Source organism: Xiphophorus maculatus, chromosome 5, assembly GCF_002775205.1.
Source record: "Xiphophorus maculatus strain JP 163 A chromosome 5, X_maculatus-5.0-male, whole genome shotgun sequence".
Classification (NCBI taxonomy): domain Eukaryota; kingdom Metazoa; phylum Chordata; class Actinopteri; order Cyprinodontiformes; family Poeciliidae; genus Xiphophorus; species Xiphophorus maculatus.
This window is the reverse complement of record NC_036447.1, coordinates 19,673,428-19,693,778: the sequence shown is the minus strand read 5'-3', so window position 1 is coordinate 19,693,778 and position 20,351 is coordinate 19,673,428. Positions and strand designations below refer to the sequence as shown.

The window sequence follows — 20,351 nt, the reverse complement described above, 5'->3', positions numbered from 1 at the left end:
CCAACTCTGTTTAAAACCAGAGGGCCCTGGACCGAACATAACGGAGCCTATGGAAGTGCGGAATATGAGTTTGTGTTCAGATTTAGGCATGACTGTCCATTAACACTCATTTCAGAAATAGAGCTTAGGAAATGCATGCATTTATGTATGAATGCACTTGTGATTGAATGTGTGGTGGCTGCGGTGGTTGTAAATTGATCCCTCCTACTCTCCCCTGGTTCGCTGCGCAGAGGAGGGGTGAGGAGGAGGAGGAGAAAAGGGAGGAGGAGGAGGGAACCGGAGCAGGAAGGAAGACGGGCAGGCGGTGAATGCTAACAAGCTCCGCTGTAACCATAAAGCTCCGTAGGCTCGGGTTTGACCAAACATATGGGATTGAAAAGGACCGACGAGCGCTAATTGAGTCCTAATATGCGCCAGTGCCGCGTTCGCCCTGTGCGCGTGCAACAGCCTCGCGGCCGTCGGCACCTTTGATCTGGAAAAACCGTCTTTTCTTTTTTCTCCTGCTGAGTGAAATGTATCGAGATCGCACGGGATTCACGTTCTGACAATGGAGATTGAAAATATCGTGGCCAACACGGTTCTCCTGAAGGCGAGGGAAGGTAAGTGCCCGAAACGGAACTCCCCCTCAAATAAACCTGAATCTATTCCCCCCACCCCATCCGAACATGTACGACATGAGGAGAGCCAGAGCCTTCCACAAGGCTGTCCTCCTTGTAGAATTTATGCTTTCTCTGTCCCCCCCATCACTGCGCAGTGCTCTGTCTCCAGGCAAACCTCTTCAGATGAAATCATCTGCTTGTGCACCGGGGGAAGCACTTTGTGTTTTGTCAGCCAGGTTATTGAACATAAGGCCCAGAAAGGCTGGAGATGAACAGCGCAGGGAGTGTTTTGCAGCATCGCGTTGCATTGGAGGGTGTCGAGCAAATTTTTTCACTCAAGGACCTGTTCTTATTTACGATGACATAACCCTATGCAATGGTGCTCAAATGAAAGGTTGCAGGGTGTGGAGACATTTGGCTGCACTGTGAGCTGCCTGCCTTACCTGAGTTTATTGTTTAAACCTTAATTAGGAAGCCGGGGTGTTTTTGCCGCAGACATATATTTCGCGGCAATGCTGCTGATTAGGAAATAGGAATACAGCGAGAACTTTCCACGCAGAGGAAAGAGGACTTCGGTGGTGCAGCACCTTATCTGTAAGCAAAAAAAAAAAAAAAATCCGACTGTTTTCACAGGGGACCGTTTCACTGGACTGTAAGGTGTCCCAGAGGCCTTCAGTGCTTCATTTACCTTGTCATGATTTCACGACCAAACGCAAACAGCGCTGTTAAAATGGATTACCCACAGCAGCAGTGGATAGGTTTTAACTCGGCCCTGTTTTCTTCACATGGGAGCAGTTTTTTTTTTCTTCTTCTCTTTTTTCCCCCATGTCGTTAAACGCTGCTTGGACCTGACATCAGTGGCTCAATACTTGCCAGAGAACACAGTCTTCTATCAGTAGTGGCTCTCAAAAGGCCTTTCAGGGATAAAAGTGAGTGTATTGAGAGATTGGACCGTAATGTAATGCAGGTAAAGCTGGAAGATGTAAATGATGGTATTTAATAACATGCATGTTACAGAGCCTGCTATGTTCTGTTTTGACATTACCAATCATCATTTTAATCAGTTAAGGTTTGACACTATTAAGGTTGCTCAAGATCATAATCAGGTTTTTAAAAGTCTTGTTTTTTTTTTTAAATGTTGTTTTCTTTAGCTGCACCTAGAAATTGGCTGATGACCAAAACTGTACGATTTTTCAGCTTGACTGCCCAGTCAGGAACTGAATAATCACACTTTTTTTCTGATCACTGAACCCACCATAATTGTCTAATTAATATATCTCAGTCTTCTCAACCACATGTGGTATATAATGTTAATTAGACTCTGCTATAGCTGCACAGTTTTAGGTAAATGGCAAAAATGGCATTATTTATAATTACTCCTGCCATCGGTGGCAGCAATACTCCCAGTACAAGGGTGGCACCAGACTAACAGCAGACCTTAGAAAAAGAGAAGTTACATTCAAGTGTTTTTTTTTGTTGTTGTTTCTTAAGATATTCATTATTGAATATCAAATATCAAATCTGCTGTTTTTCAAATATGGGTAATTTATCTCTCATTAGTAACAAGGATATCTAAACTTCATTGACGCACTCCGGGGATATGACTTTATTTTTTCTTTTAAGTACTTTTTTCTTTTTCTCTTCTGAGAAAGCAGTGCTTAAACCAGCACACTAATATTTTTGAAGAGGCTGTAGTGAAAACAATATCTATCTGAGTGGAGCACAGGTGTTTAGCCTAGCTGCAAAATAGTATGAATAGGCGGATGTGTTAGTTCATCAGGTTCAAGCGGCTCACTCTCATGGACAGACAGGTTTATCAATACCTTAAGAGGTAGAACAACCCACTGCGGTGTGGATGTTTTCAGTGTTGGAAGAAGACTCGGAGTTAGTTTTTTTTTTTTTTTTTTCCCCAATAATGTGAATGTGTTTGATACAGATTCAAGTCGATTGTTCTTTCAAGTTGCTACAATTTGTATAGTGGCACTTTGAGGGAATAGGTCATTCTGCTCCTTCACCAATTTGTAGTTTTGTGATTTTGATCATACCTGACCTTTTGGATTGAAAAGAGAGCCATCTGTCACAGAAAGTCAGTTCGTACCCATCTTGGGTGTGTTTCCTTTAGTTATGAAGAGAGTCGTCTTAAGCAGCTAACAGGAAGGCTGAATGTATGACTCTGAACGAATTGGCTGCAGTTTGTTCCTTAGACCTCTGGTTGTGGAGCTTGCTAGATTCAGGAGTGTTTGCAGTCTTTACAAAAAAATCTTTGAGGTTTAAGTTTCACTCCTGCCCAAAGTTTCACCCTTGGACTGAATTTTACAACCAGAACAGCAAGTTAAATGAGTCTTTTTATGTTTTTTATATGAAACAATCAAAGTCATCTTAGAATGAAACATGCTTGGTGCAGCACTAATGATTTGTTTTTTAACAACCATTCTTTTGTCACTTTCTTTAATTTCATGTAAATATAACTACATCTATCTAGAGATATTTACTCAAAAGCAGACTTCAGACATTTTTTGCTCAAGTCCACAAAAATCTTCCTTTTTTATAACAAGAAAAATGTGCAAACTCTTAAGTTAAGGATCTAAATTAAACATCTTTCTTCTAAAAAAAAAACTAATTTCTTTGATTAATTAAAATATTGCATGCTTAGTTTATTGAAAATATGTATAATTTTGTCATTATCTTTTTTAACAAAATTATATTTTTCTTTTAATTTTTTTTTATCCCATATGACACAAAGTTTGAACATCACTGGTTTAGTGGTTCCCTAGTTGGAATTGTGGGGAGGCGTCGTTCGCTTCAGAAATCAAAGTAAACAAGTAATAGTAAAATATGTTCATGCTACAAACAAATATTTTACAAAATAACCTTTTCATTGAATTCAATGAGAAGGTGTGTCTAAACTTTTGGTCTGTACTGTATATATTTTTAATACTATTTCGGTTATATTGTAATCTCTGTTTAATGGGATTACTAGAACTACTTATTTACTTAATGGATAGTCTGGGTCTCTGCCATTATTATTCTGGTCAACGTAGCAGAAACTAGAAATCAGTCAATGATCTCTGTTGCATCTTTACTTGTTGAATCAGAAGTGTTCAAATGGTCACCGACATCAGGGCCGTCTCCGCTCCTTAAATATGACTTCATGCAGGAAAGACTGTCTCTCTGGTTCATTCAAGGATTAGAAGGCTTCTGGTTCTTCACCTTCATAATTTACAGCAACACATCTTGGCTAAACAGATTTTTTTTTTTCTTTAAAGTTGCGAGCAGTGGGTCCAACAGTACGCAGCAGTTTAACATGCAGATGTGTCCTTGAGCAAGTCAACTCTCAGACATCATTAAAAGCATAAAAAGTTAGTTTGTTCTAAAACATGGTTGGTTGGTTTCAATGAGCATCTCAGTCTCAGAATGTAATCTCACCTCCTCTTGGTTTTTAAATACTATTTATTACACATTCTTTATAGTTTGGTGTTTGGCATTAGAACTTGAAATGCCGACAGAAAGTGGGTCTGGAGCTACGTCATTTAAATGGAGACTTGCTATGACTGCAAGCTTGACATTATTTGATGTGGCAGTTTTTTTGTTTTGTTTTCCAGGACATTTCTGTTATGGACCAAAAGTTAAAACAATGTTCACATTTCTGTAAACACAGAAGAGCTCTCCGCTTCAGTATTCCGTGGCAAATGTCCTCCTACCCTTTGAACAGATTTTTGTATGTTGCAACCACAATATTGAAGTGGAGAGACATTAATTCATGTTTGTTTGTTTTTTGTTCATCCTCCTTTACTCTGATGCATATTAATAAAATTCAGCATAACCAGCTGCCCTTGAGGTTTTCTAATTGGTAAATACATTTCACATCTGGCTAATATAATCTCAGTATAAATGAAATTGTTCACTGAAGGCCTTAGATCTGGAGAGCTTTAAATAATATACCAAGGAGCGGCTGCCCAATGAAGCCCAGAGTTCAGGTGGGAGAAGCTGTTGACAAGATGAACTTTGCAAACTTGACCTCTATGGAAGAATAATAAGAATAATTCCATTGTTGAAAGAAAGCCACAAGACCATAAGGCAATCCTAGGTGCAAAATATGTGGTACTGTGGCATAAGTCCAAAACCCTTTAATATGCATCCAGAGTTACAATGAAAGGATTTGGATCAACGCATATCGATATGGTGGAGTGGTCCAGTCAAAGTCCAGATCCAAGTCCAGCTGATATTCTGTGGAAAACGTGAAAATGGATAATCATCGATTTTCTCTTTCCAAAATCTATTTATGTAAAGAATGGGTGAAACTTTCCATCAGTGATCAGAGCTGGTTGAGATGAAGCTTTCAGGTTTAACTGCACTGAGGGTGGTATGAATATAAATATGTCAGGTTTTAAAAAAAATATTTTTAACCAGGGGAATATAAATGTGTGGGTGTGCCGGTGCGTTTGTATATATACTGTATACATATATATATATGGGCCACCCAAAACCTCAAAGTGCATTGAACTTTGTAGATGTAGCATGACACAAAGTCCTAGGTTGTATGAATACTGTTTCCCTGCACATACTCAGAACTCATCAGGTATTGTCTAAGTCAGCAAAATAACAGCGATATCTCATTATAAACTATGTTGTGTTTAGTGCTCATTTACTAGTTAAAAAATGTTTGTGACTTTATAGCGTACTGGCAGTGCTAATGCATTTGTTAGCAGCTCTTCACAGTAAACGCTATTTAAAAAGCACTTAATCATTTGGAGACAACGTTATCAGAACCTATCCTGCAAGCTCCACTGTTTACAACACTTCATAGCATATTAGTTGGCAGAGTACCCTGTTAAAGAGTCGTTCTGGAGCAGATGGTCATGTTAAGTGTGCTGAAAAATTGTGTTTACTCATGGGCTGTAAAACACTGGGCCTACATTACATTAATTGCTTTTATTCAGACCTTTTCCCTCTGCCTTGTCTGAGGCCGTTTCTAAAATCACATCTATTGCTTATGTAAGGTAGGAAACTTACAAACCTGCCAATTACCGTATATTGTTTTAACTAAAAATGCTGTTGTGTGCCTGCGAGGAAATTAAGCAGAACTTTCATATGCAGGAAAGTTCGAGACATGCCTTCCTCTAACATGGCCTGGAAATGTGAACGTATGCTAACCCTTTTGTCAACAATGAAGGAAAACTTTAAAAAACTAATGAGCAATTCAAGCAGATATTGCCCTTTAAATTAATATTCATGATTAGTTTAAAATAATCATATAATATGCAAAACTATTTTTAATTTAACACCAGGCTTCCTGACAATATGTTTGCATATTTCAATCTGTCCATTAACTTAAAAATAGCTTGCACTGGTTCCGGTGACACGGTTTTCTGCTCGCTTTATCGTCATGAAATCAAACAAAGCAAAGCCGAGGATCGTGTGTGTTTGCTTTTCAGGAAACTTGATCTCAGACCTCTTAATAAAGCTTAGAATAACATCTTCTGTGAATTTGGTGACTTTTGAGTGGTATCTTAGATGTCCTGTGTGTGTGTGTGTGTGTGTGTGTGAATTAGTCTGTTTTTGTTCAAGTTCAGAAAAAAAGCCAGTCCTTTCAGAGCTGGTGTTCACAAGTTGAATTTGGATGAGTGTTTTAAATATAAAGGCTGTGACCACTTATGGCAGTGACATGGTTTTTGAGAAAGTACGAGCTGTTCGGGCGATGAAGAAAAAAAATTGGGGTGGAATCTGAACACGTGTTGTGGCAGGATGGAGCGTGTTGATGTAGTTGACATTTTATTGGTGATCTCAAGGAAAAAGTAATTGTAACAATCCCAAACAAACTATGAGAAAAGAACACAAACCTTTTTTTGTTGTTGTTTGTAAACCTAGGATTCATGGTAGTTTAGAAAGTTTTACAACATCATGAATTACAATTTGTCATTATCATGATAAATCACAGATCTTGTCACTCATTTTTCCCCTGTATTGATCAACAGTATGGTAATTTCATATTTTCTGTTCCTTTTAACTATTGTAGGTTTTGAATTATCGGTGTCTGCTCTGAAAAGAGTAACTTCTTCATTCAAAGTGATATTTTAGGATTTTATTTACGTTCTGATGCCTGTGGATTTACAGATTTTTTTTCCTTTGTTTTGAGAGATGATCTGCTACTGCAGCTGCTATTAATGGGTTTTGTTCCTTCAGGATTTGTCTTTATTTGTTGAATTTTTCTGTAGGTTATAGTCAGTATTATAACTCAGTTTCCTTGTTTAAATGAAATGATCACAACCTTGGAGAATATAGTATAATACACTAGAATTACTTTTGTTGATGGGATTCATCTTCTAATTCCACGCTGCAGGTGTCTCCCCCTCACTCAGTTGTGTCCAACAGTTGAAATCTGTTTAAATATTATGTAATATTTCACCTGAAATATTTTAGTGTCTCAAATATTTCATCCAAGCAGATCTTTCAGATATTAAAGGTGTCCTCATTACTGTCTCTTGATATATTGTGCAACACAAATTGGTAAATATTTCATTAATTGTAATAATGTGAATAGTTTTTCTCCACACCAGTTATATTAGAAATTGTAAACACATTTTGACATGATGTGGTTTTTGTGATCTTTTGAAGTTGGACACAAGGGACAAAGTTGAATGGCTGACCAACTCGGCAGTGTTTGGCCTAGAAATCTGTCTGCAGCAGGTGGAGAGTAGCAAAAGAAACAGGACAGACCTGATGCAGAATCTGACAGATCCATCATTCTTCAGTTGTATTAGATACCCCTTCTGTCCAAAGTGCAGCCTGGGGGGCATTTGCAGGCCTTTAAATGACCTTGTGTAACCCCCAACCACAATTCAAAAAATGGTTCAAATTTGGACACTTATAAGGTGGCATACTGACTGACTAATGAAAATCTGCATTAAATGGAAAATATACACAACACGAGCTACTTGTCCTTCAGCATTTCTTTGGTTGATCAGACACCAGGTGACGTTCAGCGATTTATAAACTCACAACAGTATTTCAGAGTCTATTTTCTGAGCTTCAAAGATAATAACTTCAGCTTTGTTTATGTTCAGCACATAGAACATTGATTTGCTCTGAACATCTTAGTACTTGGATGAGTTTAGAGTCACCTGCTGAGATCGTAATGTAGAGCTGTGTATCATCTCTTTTGCTATGCTAACTTAGCTTATTGATTGTTGGCTGAGCTAGTGAGTGCCTGTAGGTTTTGAATAAGAAGGGCCCCAGGGCCAAACCTTTAGGTATCCCTCATAGAATGTTTGTCTGGTACAATGCAAGAAATGTCCCAGTTTTCAGGGAAGACTAGACCCAGTGAATTACTGTGCTAGAGTCCAACCCATTTCTCCCGTTGCTTCAGTAATATTTCACAGTCAAAAGTGTCAAATGCTGCACTGAGGTCCAACAGAACCAACACTGTGGTTCTTCTACAGTCTGTATTTATGTGGATGTTATTGAATTTTGACGAGGGCAGTCTCAGTTCCGCGGTGAGCACAGAAACTGAGCTAAAAGACGTCACAGTGGTTGGTCGTTGTTAAGAAACCATTTAACTGTTGAAAAACAGCTTTTCAGTCACTTTGCTAAATAATTCAAAGTTGGAGATTGTTGTTTTTTTTTTATCAGTGGCATAAAACCTCAGGGGAAACATCTGATAAGAGGGATGAGCTTATCTGGATTTTTTTTGGCATTATACCCACTACACACATATTACATTAAACACTGTCGGCAGCATATGCCAAGTATATAGCAGCTCATCTGGTAAATATAAGTAAATATAAAGCAGTGTTTTAGCAACAAGTGAGGCTGTATTAAAAAACAAGCAAAAAATAATAGTTAAGCTCTGACATTTTTATTATGTACAAATAGGCTGCACTGCAGCAAATAATGCCACAGGCTGAAAGGAAAAACTTTAACTTATAAGTGATTATAAAAAGGCCAATAATTCAACGTGAATACTTTAAACCTTGTTTGCATCTGACTTTGTTGTTAGCACGACTTTGAAAATTGGTTCATTTAAAGAGTTTTTCTAAAGGACATGAAGCAAAGGTCAAACAGCAGTGGACTGTACTCCCATAGTTGTTTTAAGGGTGTTAACAAGTATTCATGCACATATTCATACGTTTAAGTCACTATAATTTGTTTTACACATTGTATTAAATTAAATCTTTGTCAGCTGTAGTTGTGTTCATGAAAACCGGAATGTGGTTAATCCATCAATTACACTAACTCAGCAAAGTTGAGTCCGGTAATCCTTATTCAACACATTTCTTTATGTAATTGAAGCTGGATGTTTACAGAAGAACAGTGCAGGTGTTAAAGGGACACACCTTTCTTTGTTGGTGCTATAAATCCTTTGTGCCTCCTGCCTCTTGGCCACCGGCCTTCAAATTGCAGGCTAGCAGGTCTCTCAAAGCCCTGGTGAGCGTTCATGTGTGACGTTAGCCGGCGTAGCTTTATTAGCTTTGTGGTTGTCGCTGGGCAAACACTTGTTGTCATCACTCTGGGGTGTTTCCTCCAGCTGAAGCTCATAAAACGCATTGCTTTGTGACGGTCCCTTGATGTGGGACTCATTTTACATTTATAACACCCACAAATGGGCCATGTGGGGAGAGAGAGACGGGCTGTGTTGCATGCTCAGCTCTGCTGCATGCCACTCGCTGTGTATGTGTTTAGCTGGATCGTTAAAACATGACGAGGCACTTTTTTGAAGCACCACAAGAATATAGGGATAGTTAAACCAGCTGTCTTGTTAAATGCAGAATAACGCCTAACAAGACAGCCGTGAAGCTGTTTTTATCAATGTACAGTGCCTTGCAAAAGTATTCATACACATTTTTCTTCAACTACAAACTTTACTATTTTTTTAAATTCTGATTTCAACAGATATTTCCCACAGTCTGGAAAAGTCTGGAGCCTGCCCTCAGCTTTTTTGATCTGCTTTAGTGAACTAAATCAATTCCTGCATTAATTTCTTATAATAACACGAAAAGCATCAGAAGTTACCTGATTAGTAGGCAGAACCCCACCTGTGTGTAATTTAATCTTGGTATTAGGGCTGTTGTAAACGAATATTTTAGTAATCGCGTAATCTATCGATCATTCTTACGATTAATCGAATAATCGGATAAAAAAAATGTATAAAATAAAATATTGATAAATTTGGCATAACACCGGTGTTACTATCAGATATCAATATCAGTCCAATTTTTCATTTTTGAGCGTCTCTAACAGTTACTTTTTTGTAGTTTAGAAAACTAACCTGTAACAATAACAGCTCACTTTCTAAGTTAACCGGAAGAAAATTTATACAAAGATCTGAAATTATATTAAATTTAATAATAAAGAGGTAAGCTTACAAATACACTTATAAAAAATGTCTGTGCTCCAGCTTTTAGTTTATGTATTCATCTTCAGTCAGTTTAATAGATGAACTCTCACCTTGCCCCATATCTGTCAAGCTTTGGGTTTGAGAATACAGGAAATGTCGCCTTGAGTTGGGGACTTGGGGTGGTGAGTGGGGGGCAGGAGAACGAACGAATGTAAGATGAGGGTGGAGGGGAGGAAATAGACCAGGGGACAGACGACCGGTAATCCAGGGGACGAACGTAAGAACGGGGGGGAGCAATACGGGATATTTACGGCACCTTCGTTCATCACATTCAGAAACTCATCTACCAGTCATGTACTGCCACCCACGATGATTTCCACCACCCGTTTGTTGAGACTGGGGTAATATGAAATTTATTGTGTGGTTCGTCCATAAAGTTACACTAACACTGTAACCATCAGCTACTCAGCCACCCGCCGTCTTCAGTCTATCTGCTCACCTGTATAAATACTCCCGCAGCGCTCTTTAAAAAATTTTTTTTTTTATTTAACCAGGTAAACCCCATTGAGATCTGGAGCTCATTTTCAAGAGGGACCTGGGCAAAACGAACCTCCAATCGCTTTGAACTAGCAGCTCCCGGAGGAGAAAGGCTGTCGTACTCCAGGTATCGCGCCAGTCATTTTAAGGATGCCTATTGGTGCCCCAAAAACTATGAAATCCTGGGCATTATCATAAATCAATAAAATTCCCACGGGCCAAACTTGAAAATTGGACATTATGCCGCTAACACTTAGCTTTCGTCAACAACTGAAGTCAGAGCTCCGTGTAATGCAAATAATGTTTGGGCCGGAACAAGGTGCGCTAAATAATCAAACATAAATTAATGAAGCTTTGAGGCAGGTAAATTTTCCTTGGAATTTTGATAATCGAGGCACTAGAATCATTCGAGGAATCGTTTCAGCCATACTTGGTATAAATGCAAATGTTTTCTATGAAGGCCTCAGCGGTTCGTAGAACTTTAGTGAACAAACGGCATCAAGAAGACAAAATGTGACAAAGTTCAAGGGAAGTGAAAAACTCTGCAAGTACTTTACAAATACAAGTTTACCCCACGCTAAAGTTGTTTTTCTTTAATGGAAATCTTGTCGTAAATGTGTTAAATGTCAGAGGTTCCTCCTGCTTTTTTGACTTTTCCTCTGGTAACATTCCCAGAATCGCCATTTTTGTGTCTGCCCTTGGTGTTTCATGTCAGTCCACCCTTCAGGGTGACCTGGCGTCCTGTCTTATCAGAGATAATTGCGTGTGCGTAATAAGTGCTGCGTGTTCCAGCTTCAAGGCCTCGGTGATCGTCTTCCTGCTCCTTCAGCCCGGCCATGAAATCGACCGAAGGGCCCTTCATCAGAGGGACAGCTGGAGATGACTTGCATCCAATCCTTCTTTTATTTTTGCCCTATTAGACCCACAGAGTCAGTCTGTGTCTCAAGTTTAGTCTCACAGTGTTCCCTCGTTCAGCCGTCCCTCCCCCGGTTCCCCCAGGACTCTGGGAAAACAGGGGTCGGTTTTCAAGCAAGATCTCGCCTCTGTTTGATGGAATATGTTGAGTTCAGAGAGAGATGGAGCGGAGGAAGGAAGGCCTTGCAAAACCCACACAGCAGCGCACTGCTGGAAATGAGCAAAAGCGCGTTTGTGTCGATGCCCTGTGTGTGTCTCTTTCTGCTCATGTGAAAAACGGCGAGTCCCAACTCATGTGAGACCCACCGCCATGTCCTGTCCTGCCATTCTCCTCAGTGCCGCAATGCTGTTCACAGTTTGGTGCGTGACCCACACTTTCTCCCATGACCATATGGCGCTGGAGGAAAATCTGTCTGTAAAGAATTAATGAAGGCATGACGAGAGGAGAGCAGTTTATAATGGAGAAGGGCAGCAAGAGGGAGGTGAGGATTACAGTTGCACATTTCTCCTGATGTGCGTCTTTGAGCGAACATTTACAGATGGATTACATTATGCAAACACTGGGCCTTGGCTTGGAAAAGGCGACGAAGTCCGACGCAGCTAATGTTTTTCCTATTAGGGGGTTACACCAGTCAATCACGCACTGTAAGGTGGCGTGGCTGGAAAAGCAGCCAGCAGTTCATTTGTTACCACCACACGCCGGTGTGTGTGTGTGTGTGTGTAAGCTCATTTTACCATGGAGCCAACAGTGGCTGACCATCTCTTTGCTTCCTACCACTTTATCGTTATGTTTCTGTGAGAGTGCTGCAGCTGTTGGATCTCCACCTACAGACTCAGAACTATTCATACCCCTGACAGATAAAGTATGTTACCTGTTTTAAAGTAACAGGTTTCCATCAGCTGGAATCGATAATGAAGCTTTAGAGCGGCCCAGACAGAGTCCTGACTTGAATCACGTAGTGAGTGCTGAAGATTAGGGTGATGACATTGAGGCTTTCCAACCTAAAAGACTTTGAGCTTATTGCAATTATGTGTTTAATACATGCAAAGAAGAGGTCAGCTATTACAAAAAATTATTTGATTGTTATATTACCAAAACAGGCTTTTAAAATAATTTTATGAAAGGAGCATATGTAACTTTTTCAGCATATTTCACATTCTAGTCATTTCATTCCGATATTTATATTCCTTGTACTTTGCTGTGTTAACATTTGGGGAATTCCTGTCTTCTTCCCAATCATAAACTAACTTCTTAGATGAATAAAAATAGCTTTAGCTAATAACTGCCAGGGTTATGAATAATTGCGAGCCTCCCTCTATCTTCAGTCCGCAATGCAACTCTCACCGGCACAGAGTTGTGACTGTGAATATCTTGGCAAAAAAAACATGCTGGTAAACACTGCTATCAGTGTTTTTGGAAAGTTGGAAAAGTAGTTAAGTTTGTAATTTAAGTTACGTCACAACATGTTTGGATTTGTTGAAATGCAGTTTATATTTCTCTTTAACTCCCATAATTGAGGCTTTGTCAGTGTTTTTATTTTTACCAAACATTGCTTCATTTAGAAGAGAATCTCCAGCGTTTGAGAAGGAATGCATGGAAATGTGGCGTTTCTCCTTTAGCTCCAGGAAAATAGTTTAGTTTTTGCTCCATTTAAAATGTTTTTTTTGATGGAAATAAAGACAAGCCAGGGAAAAAAGAAAGATTGACCATTGCTTTGGGTGTTTATGTAAAATCTTAAGACATTTTACTACTTTAAAAACAGAATATACATGCTTTTTAAAAAAGTTTTTAATGATGAGTGTATCTCATATAAATGACATCTTGTGTCAGACATCACTCATATACCAGTATTTTACTTAAAAAATAAATAATATATTGTAGTTAGATTTCCACAATGCCATTTCCTGAGCCTAATACTGCCATTCATCGGTTTATAAACAAAACTAAAGTTATTCAAACTTCAGTAGTGATTTAAGTGCAAAATTGTTAACAAATATTCATCAATCTGGATTTTTTACAGATAATTTCTGAAGAGTTAAGTGTGTGTGAAGGCTCATTAAAAATCTAAAATAGACAAAATAGTATCAAAGAACACTGAATGTTTTTTTTTTAAAGAAGTTTCATATAAATGGAAATAATCTCACTCTTTCTTTCTATTAGTTTTGTTTTTCTTTTCTCCACACAGGTTGACAAACTTTGACACAGCTGTCATCACGGTATTGGCAATAGCACACAGTTCATGTTTGCAGTGAATCAGCTCCAAAGGAAAGTTGCTGTTGTGATTTCTGAAAAGATAAGATATTTTCTGTTTGTATTTTTGATAATGAGAACCTAAAAAGATGCAGAAATACCTATTTAGCTTTTGTTGCATGTCCTTTTGTTAAACTGTTGACGGGCAGAAAAATCAGCAACAATGAACTAAGGCGAATCAAAAAACACCTTGAGACATGCTGGCCATTTAGGTAAACAAAAGTGAAACTTCGTACTTGAGCAGCAGGTTGATCTTTTGACATCAACCTGTCATCTTTTTTAGCACTTCTGTCACATAAAAGCGATGCGGCGGCTTGTCCCAGGATGTTGGAGGATGATCTCAGCCCCGGTTGTGGCTCGGCTGTGAACGCGCAAAACTTTCCTGAAGCCGCTGTTTATGCAGGGCCCCTGCTCTCTCGGAGGAGAGAACCAAAGTTAAATAAATACTCGCTCCATCCTGTCTGCATTAAGGGCCTGCACACATGGCTTTGACGTCAGAGTAACATTAAACAGGGTGGGGTGGCCCAGCTGGCTGTGACAGACGTATGTGCACATGCTCCCCCACTCCCACACAGCTTCCCTTCTCCGTCTTTTCTTCTCGGGAACCTTGACCTGTTTTGTCAATTCCTTCAGCATTTCAGTGCAGTCCAATTTATTTCATCCAAACTGAAATTGACAACTTTTCAGGCTGGAATAATGCATAAATACTGCCAGTTTTGAGGCATAAGACCAAGAACGTCACAATTAGCCTGGGTGTTTTTTTTTTGTTTTTTTTTGCACATCTGGTTTTATCCGTCCTTCTTGCTTTAGTTATTTTCTGCTCCGTCAGAGTAAAACATTATTTCACTGTTATCCCATACTCTACTCAGTGAGAGCTGCCCTCCTTTTGCATGTCCCGTTTTTTTCACAGTAGATTTTCTGTTTGTGCGCAAAACTAGTCTGAATTTGCTTTTGTATTTGCCCTCCAGTCCCACAACTGGTCTGTCAGCATACCAACCCTCAGGAATATCAGTTGGATGAGCTCTTCAGAGCTTCGTCAGAGCAACATGATTAGTTATTGCTTGTAATCTCTCCATTCTGCTCATTCAGGTTTTGGCCTCAATATGGATTCTTTTGAAGTTTTGTCTGACTGCCTTCTTTTAAAAAAAAAACTTACAGCTTTCAGTCAGTTTTATCTAATTATCCAAATCAATATCATCACATAATTAAAGAATTATCAGTTTTATCATTCTCACTTGTGATGTGCAGATTTTTAACTAAAAGATCAAACCCAAACCATCTGGTCCACTCACACTCACCAGTTCTCCTGGTACAGTACTGCCATCGAGGAGTACTGGGATTTTAGGAAGCTGTGGTTGTAAAAATGCAAATATTTCATACTGTTACCATTTTGAGATGCCAGAGAAAATGTCAAATAGTTTTTTCTGTCTTTATGAACCACAGAGTAAAACTGTGCTGACCCTCCCCCACCTGTTGCTGTGGACTGTCGTTCACTGAGCGGAAAGAAGGCTGCTGTGGCTTCAATATGGGATCAGTGTAGCTCTCTTTGTTTTGTCTTTAATGCAGCCGTTCATCGGACATGCATGGCCACATTAATGAAATAAGAGGGTTGATTTAATAGTTTTACGGTACGGTACTCAACTGTAGGCTGTTTTAAACTAATCCAAGTCCGATGTGTTTGTTAAGCAACTGACTGCAGGCCCCACCTGTGCAGATGGACTGAATAATTAGCCAGACTGTTTCTCACTATGACTCGTACTCTGACTCACAGGACCACAGTGTACTTTTCTGTCTTTGTATTGGAATTCAAATTTAAAAAGTAATTATGTTAAATTACAGTACTTTTATTACTATAAGCCACTACTTTTTCCCCCACACTTATAGCCCAGTTCGGCTTTTCTGTGTATTTTTCTTCACCCGCCAGGGGGCTCATTAGCAGGAAGTGAATCATTGGAAGTCAAAATTGGAAATCAAGGAAGGAAGTGCTGATTTTTATTTAGAACAAGCACATGCTAGCAGCAGGTATGACGGAGAAATGTTTTCAAACTCATATGATGCAGCTTTTAAGTTGAGGGCTGTCGATCTGGCAGTACAGGAGGGTAATAGAGCCGCTGCACGTAAACTCGGCGTGAACGAATCCATGGTTCAGCGTTGGAGATGCAGGGCTGCGTCCTTAATAAATCCAGCAGATTTATGGAAAACCGAGAGCGGCAGAGATGCCACATTTCCAGATTTTGTTTCTAAAAATTTGTAGGTGCGGCTTATAGTATGGTGCGCTCTATTGTCCGGAAAATACGGTAAATAAATTTCCTCAGTGGTTTTGTTTTTTAATTCTACCACCCAGAAAGCATTTTACATTGGAGAACGTTGACTGAGAGTCCAAAGAAAAGGGGAATATCAGATAAGAAGGAACACCATCTTCTCTTCCCTGAAACATTAGCTGGAATGTTAGTGATCTGTCAGATGTGGGACAAAAGCAAAGCACTAAAGATGTCTTGTAGTTTAAACAATTGGTTTGGAGTCTGTTGGTATTTAGATAATTTAAAGTTCTCCACATGCATGAACTTTCACCGACTCTACACTAAAACAAACTTTAAAAAAAGATTCATGCAGAGTAAACGTCAAAAAGTTGTCCTAGACACCAAATACTGTCTTGAGTTAGTTAAACCTTTGTGTTTTGGTCCCAGGAATAGCAGCATCGCTTTCCGTTTAGATTCAAAAACTTAGTTTAGCAGGAATGTACCCGTTTCAATCCTCCCTTGCTAATTAAAATGAAAACAATTTAGTTTATAAAAAACAGCCAGTTTTAATTTCAAACCAAACTGCCTCATTATTTCTGCTTACGCAACCGCACGACGTGTCCTTGAGTAAAACTTCTAAAAGCTGCATTTTGTAAACATGAGGCATTATTTGAGTGTTGGCCTAATAGAACAAAAAGATTAACTGAATCAAGCTGTTTTTGTGAACTTTTGGAACTATAATTTTGACACATCTTGTGAAAAAAACAACAACAGTTTAACTTACAATTTAAGTGCCTTTGACAGAGATACTTGTTTATTCTTCATCCAGAATGTCAAGAGTCAAAACCACACAATGACTATTTCCCCCCAGATGAATTGATCTCAGTGGATACTTAAACTGATCAACAAATGGCATTTTCTCAGTTTTTATGCCATTAAACCATGGGATCAGATGATGCTAAAAGCAGAAGTATTGTTTTTACATTGTGAAAATAATTTCTTTATTATCTTACAAAACTAGAGAGGAAAAGTGTATTGCAGGAGCATGCATACTGCATAAACATAATCTTGCATGTCAATTTGTGGTTTTGCACATGTTTTACTGATCCTGCTCGGCTCATGTTCTTGTTGAAACTGTCAGATGTCGTTGGTGGGACAGCTGGTGTCTCATGAACTTCGGGGCAGAGGATTTTCCTCTGACGCTGTTGAGCTACACGCTCTCCATCAGCAAGAGCTTGTGTCCACTATCTACTGAAAAACAATGTGCTTCACCATAGATCCTGTTGGGTTTCAGCCAGCTGAATCTGTGTTTTAGAGAATGTGTTTAGTGACACTTTGACTTCCTGACACTAATTTTAGTTGATTGAGGTTTTTATTTAACAACTAATAATAGAAAAATGCATAAAAACACACCTTTTCTACTTCTAGTCTTGATTTTTCATTAATTATTCACACTGGGAGTGGAGGCGATATTTGTGAAAGCAGTCGCTTTACAAAGATTTCTAAGCAGAGACCAATTGATTACGTATTTTAGCATCTTTTATGGATGACAGTGAGGTAAGCACAGATAACACCACTGAGAAAGTGATGTCCTTGTGGTCCCAAACCTTCTTTTCCCCATAGACTAGCTGGCTGAACTGAAAAACGTGCGTTTTAAAGGGTGGTAGCAGAAATAATTACTAAAGCAATGGAAGTCGACTCAGGAGGTGAACCAATAGCAAACCTCTGTGCTGGGTCGCATGTTCCCTATGAAGCAGAGAAATTACACATGAACTACATCCCTTGAATTGCTGTTTTAAGAGAATGACTGTAACCTCTGTACTTCTGTGACTTGCTTCAGCCTTATGTTTCGTTACTGCGCTTCAGTTCAGCTGATCAGCTTCTGTTGGTTGTACCTAATACTTGGTTGAACCTCAGGCGATTTGACCTTTTTCACAATTATGGAACAAGATACCATTAAATATTAGACAATATTCTTGCTGTTTTTTTAAACACTAATAAATAAAAAGGTTCCTTTTTTATGTCAAATAAAAAAATGTGCTGTGCAAATCTTTCAGTCATCTTCTTTTCTGCTGCAAGTCATGCTCTCTCCAATACAAAAGTTTTATTTTGGTCATCTTCTTGCATCTCTTTTCCCTGACTTCATCACACATTGGCATCGCTTGCAACAGAGATTGTTGATGTCAGCATAACGGGTGTGTTCACTGATCCTAAAAAAAAGATTGTTTTCAGCTTCCAACCAGCTGGTCACTAGTGCTGATCAAGCTGAAAATCATCCACATCCGTTTAATGGTTCATTTATTGGTGCTTCTCTAAAGCTACCCATTGATTTTAGTTTATGAAAAATGTTATTTCTTAAAACAGGATTCCCCCTGCCTCCCCAATTGAATCTTTGTATTTAAATAAAGGTTTAGATTTCTCTAAATTTTTTGTGAGACTTATCTTTTCTACATTTTCACCAGGGATGCCAGTGAAAGTGAAGGTCGCTGCTTTTGGAGAATAGAAAGCTGTATTTTGAAAATGCTGTGCAGTCAGCACTGTCCTTATCAGGTTTTGCTTCAGCAAATTATTACTGCAAACAGACGGGTGTGGTTTTTCTCATAGTATTTGGTCTTCCATTCTGACTACACAGGAACCCTGCCTGTTTCACTACCTGCTCTTAAATCAGCCGATCCCCAATAAAGAAGCTGATAAAGAAACACGTTGAATGATGGCTGTCCTTTCGACAGATTGACGTCTGTCCAGCTCTCAGGACTTTCCTTGTCATCCTAGGAAGGCTTCAACTTTGACCTCATTCCCCACTCAACCACTGTACTTTACAAACAGGATAACAATAGGCCAGGAAGTCCTGATAGCACATGCAGTGTGGAAAAAGGGTTGTGGTTTTTGTCAGAAGTACAACATCAACTTAACTGAATCTAGGAGTAGTAAGTGAGAATGGCTCTTCTTACACTAAACCGCAGAATGTTTAATGACTTTTGAAATAAAATCATATCTGCTAAACGGACTATTAATCCATTTCCCCTGACAGTAGTTGCATATTTTCCTTCTGTCCCCTGAGGACAAAAGGTACAAAGAACTAAAATAATTATTCAAGTTTAATAAACTTTGACTCATCCCACTCATCTGAAGTCTTCTGTTTCTGGCAGACATGATGCTGTTGGTTTTAGTGTATCCATGTGAGATGTAAGTGTGGTTAAATGTGTTCTTCTGAGGCGAAAAATGGTTCTCTGCCCACTTTTGACTGCTTATCCGAGGCAAAGATGATAAATACCTGTGAATACCGCAATGATGGTTGATGCAGGAGTGAATGACAATAAATCCCTCTTATTTTGCCTTTGAAAGCCAGATATGAAGAGGTGGCTGACATTTTTCTACTCTTTGTAAAACAGACTTCCATGACTATTAACCAGCGGAGTGAAATAATACAAGGTTTATTTCTCGATCCTTCTGAAAGCAAAAAGACCATTCACAAGTTTTCTGTTGGCTGCTTGGCAAAAAAAAAAGAGACATGAAAGGATTTACTGTTTTCTGCACTTAGTACGGCATTATAATTTTAAGCTGCTTTAGCTCTGTGTAAGCATATCTTCTCTAGAGCAGTCAGGAGAACTCAAACACATGAGATTCAATGTCTGTTTCCTCTTCTCTTGGGGAATTTGAGGTCTGCAGCTGTTTTTTGTGGGCTCTTGTGATTTGATACATTTTTTTTATTACATATATCAGCACTAACATTGTTATGGGATGATATTAGTCATTTTTTACCGTATCGGTCCGATAAATAAAATTGGGTCTATATTATTGACCGATATTTATTTCCATTTTGTTTCTGGAGGATGATGGGAGGAAGTTGGTCATGTGGTATTTGTTTGGTCATGTGCCAGTGATAGTGAGGCAGCGCAGGACTGTGGGGAGTTTACCTGAAGCAGAAAGCAGTAGTGAAGCCAATTTTTTATTTTTCAAGATGTCAAGAGTAGTACAGTATGACATTGGTAAATGTCAACTATCAGACATAACATCCATATTGGTATCGACCCAAATTTTCTCACTGTTGCATGCTTTAATTCTGGTATTTCCTACAATTGCTCCTTCCTCATCATCTTAGTATAATGCTAGGACTTCTGTTTGACATCATAAAATAAACAGTTAAGCTACAACCAGCCTATATGTACAATTTGAAGGAGTATGTGCCTTTCCCCCTGCTGGTTGTCCAGCATATTGATTTCTATGCATTATCATGGAAAATTGTGGACTGTTCATTCTGGTTGCTTAGTAAACTCCTTTTGCTTGCAACTGGAACAATGTTGGGACTTAATATGAATAGCAGCCAGTCCAATGTGGCCATGAAGAAGTTGTATGCTGAGGCCAGTGTTGGAAGTCATGCTTTCAAATCTCTGATGATCTATTTTGTTGCTCGTGTGCCACATGTCATGGATAAGGTAACGCTCCTGATAGTAGACACCTACACGCTCCTGATA

General features: G+C 39.0%; 1 protein-coding gene across 3 annotated transcripts in view; it reads left to right on the top strand.

Annotated features, from left to right (window-relative positions):
- Positions 1 to 271: 271 nt before the first annotated feature.
- Positions 272 to 20,351, top strand: part of grk4 (G protein-coupled receptor kinase 4) — a 54,590-nt gene continuing 34,510 nt past the window's right edge. For 2 of the 3 annotated variants that reach the window (XM_014476060.2, XM_005797240.3), the window contains exon 1: positions 272 to 599. In XM_014476060.2, coding sequence (XP_014331546.1) covers positions 548 to 599 — 52 coding nt within the window. In that variant the 5' untranslated portion in view covers positions 272 to 547. Of the gene's footprint in view, positions 600 to 10,513; positions 10,598 to 20,351 lie in introns of those variants that run through there. The other variant, XM_023333562.1, reaches the window with a different exon arrangement.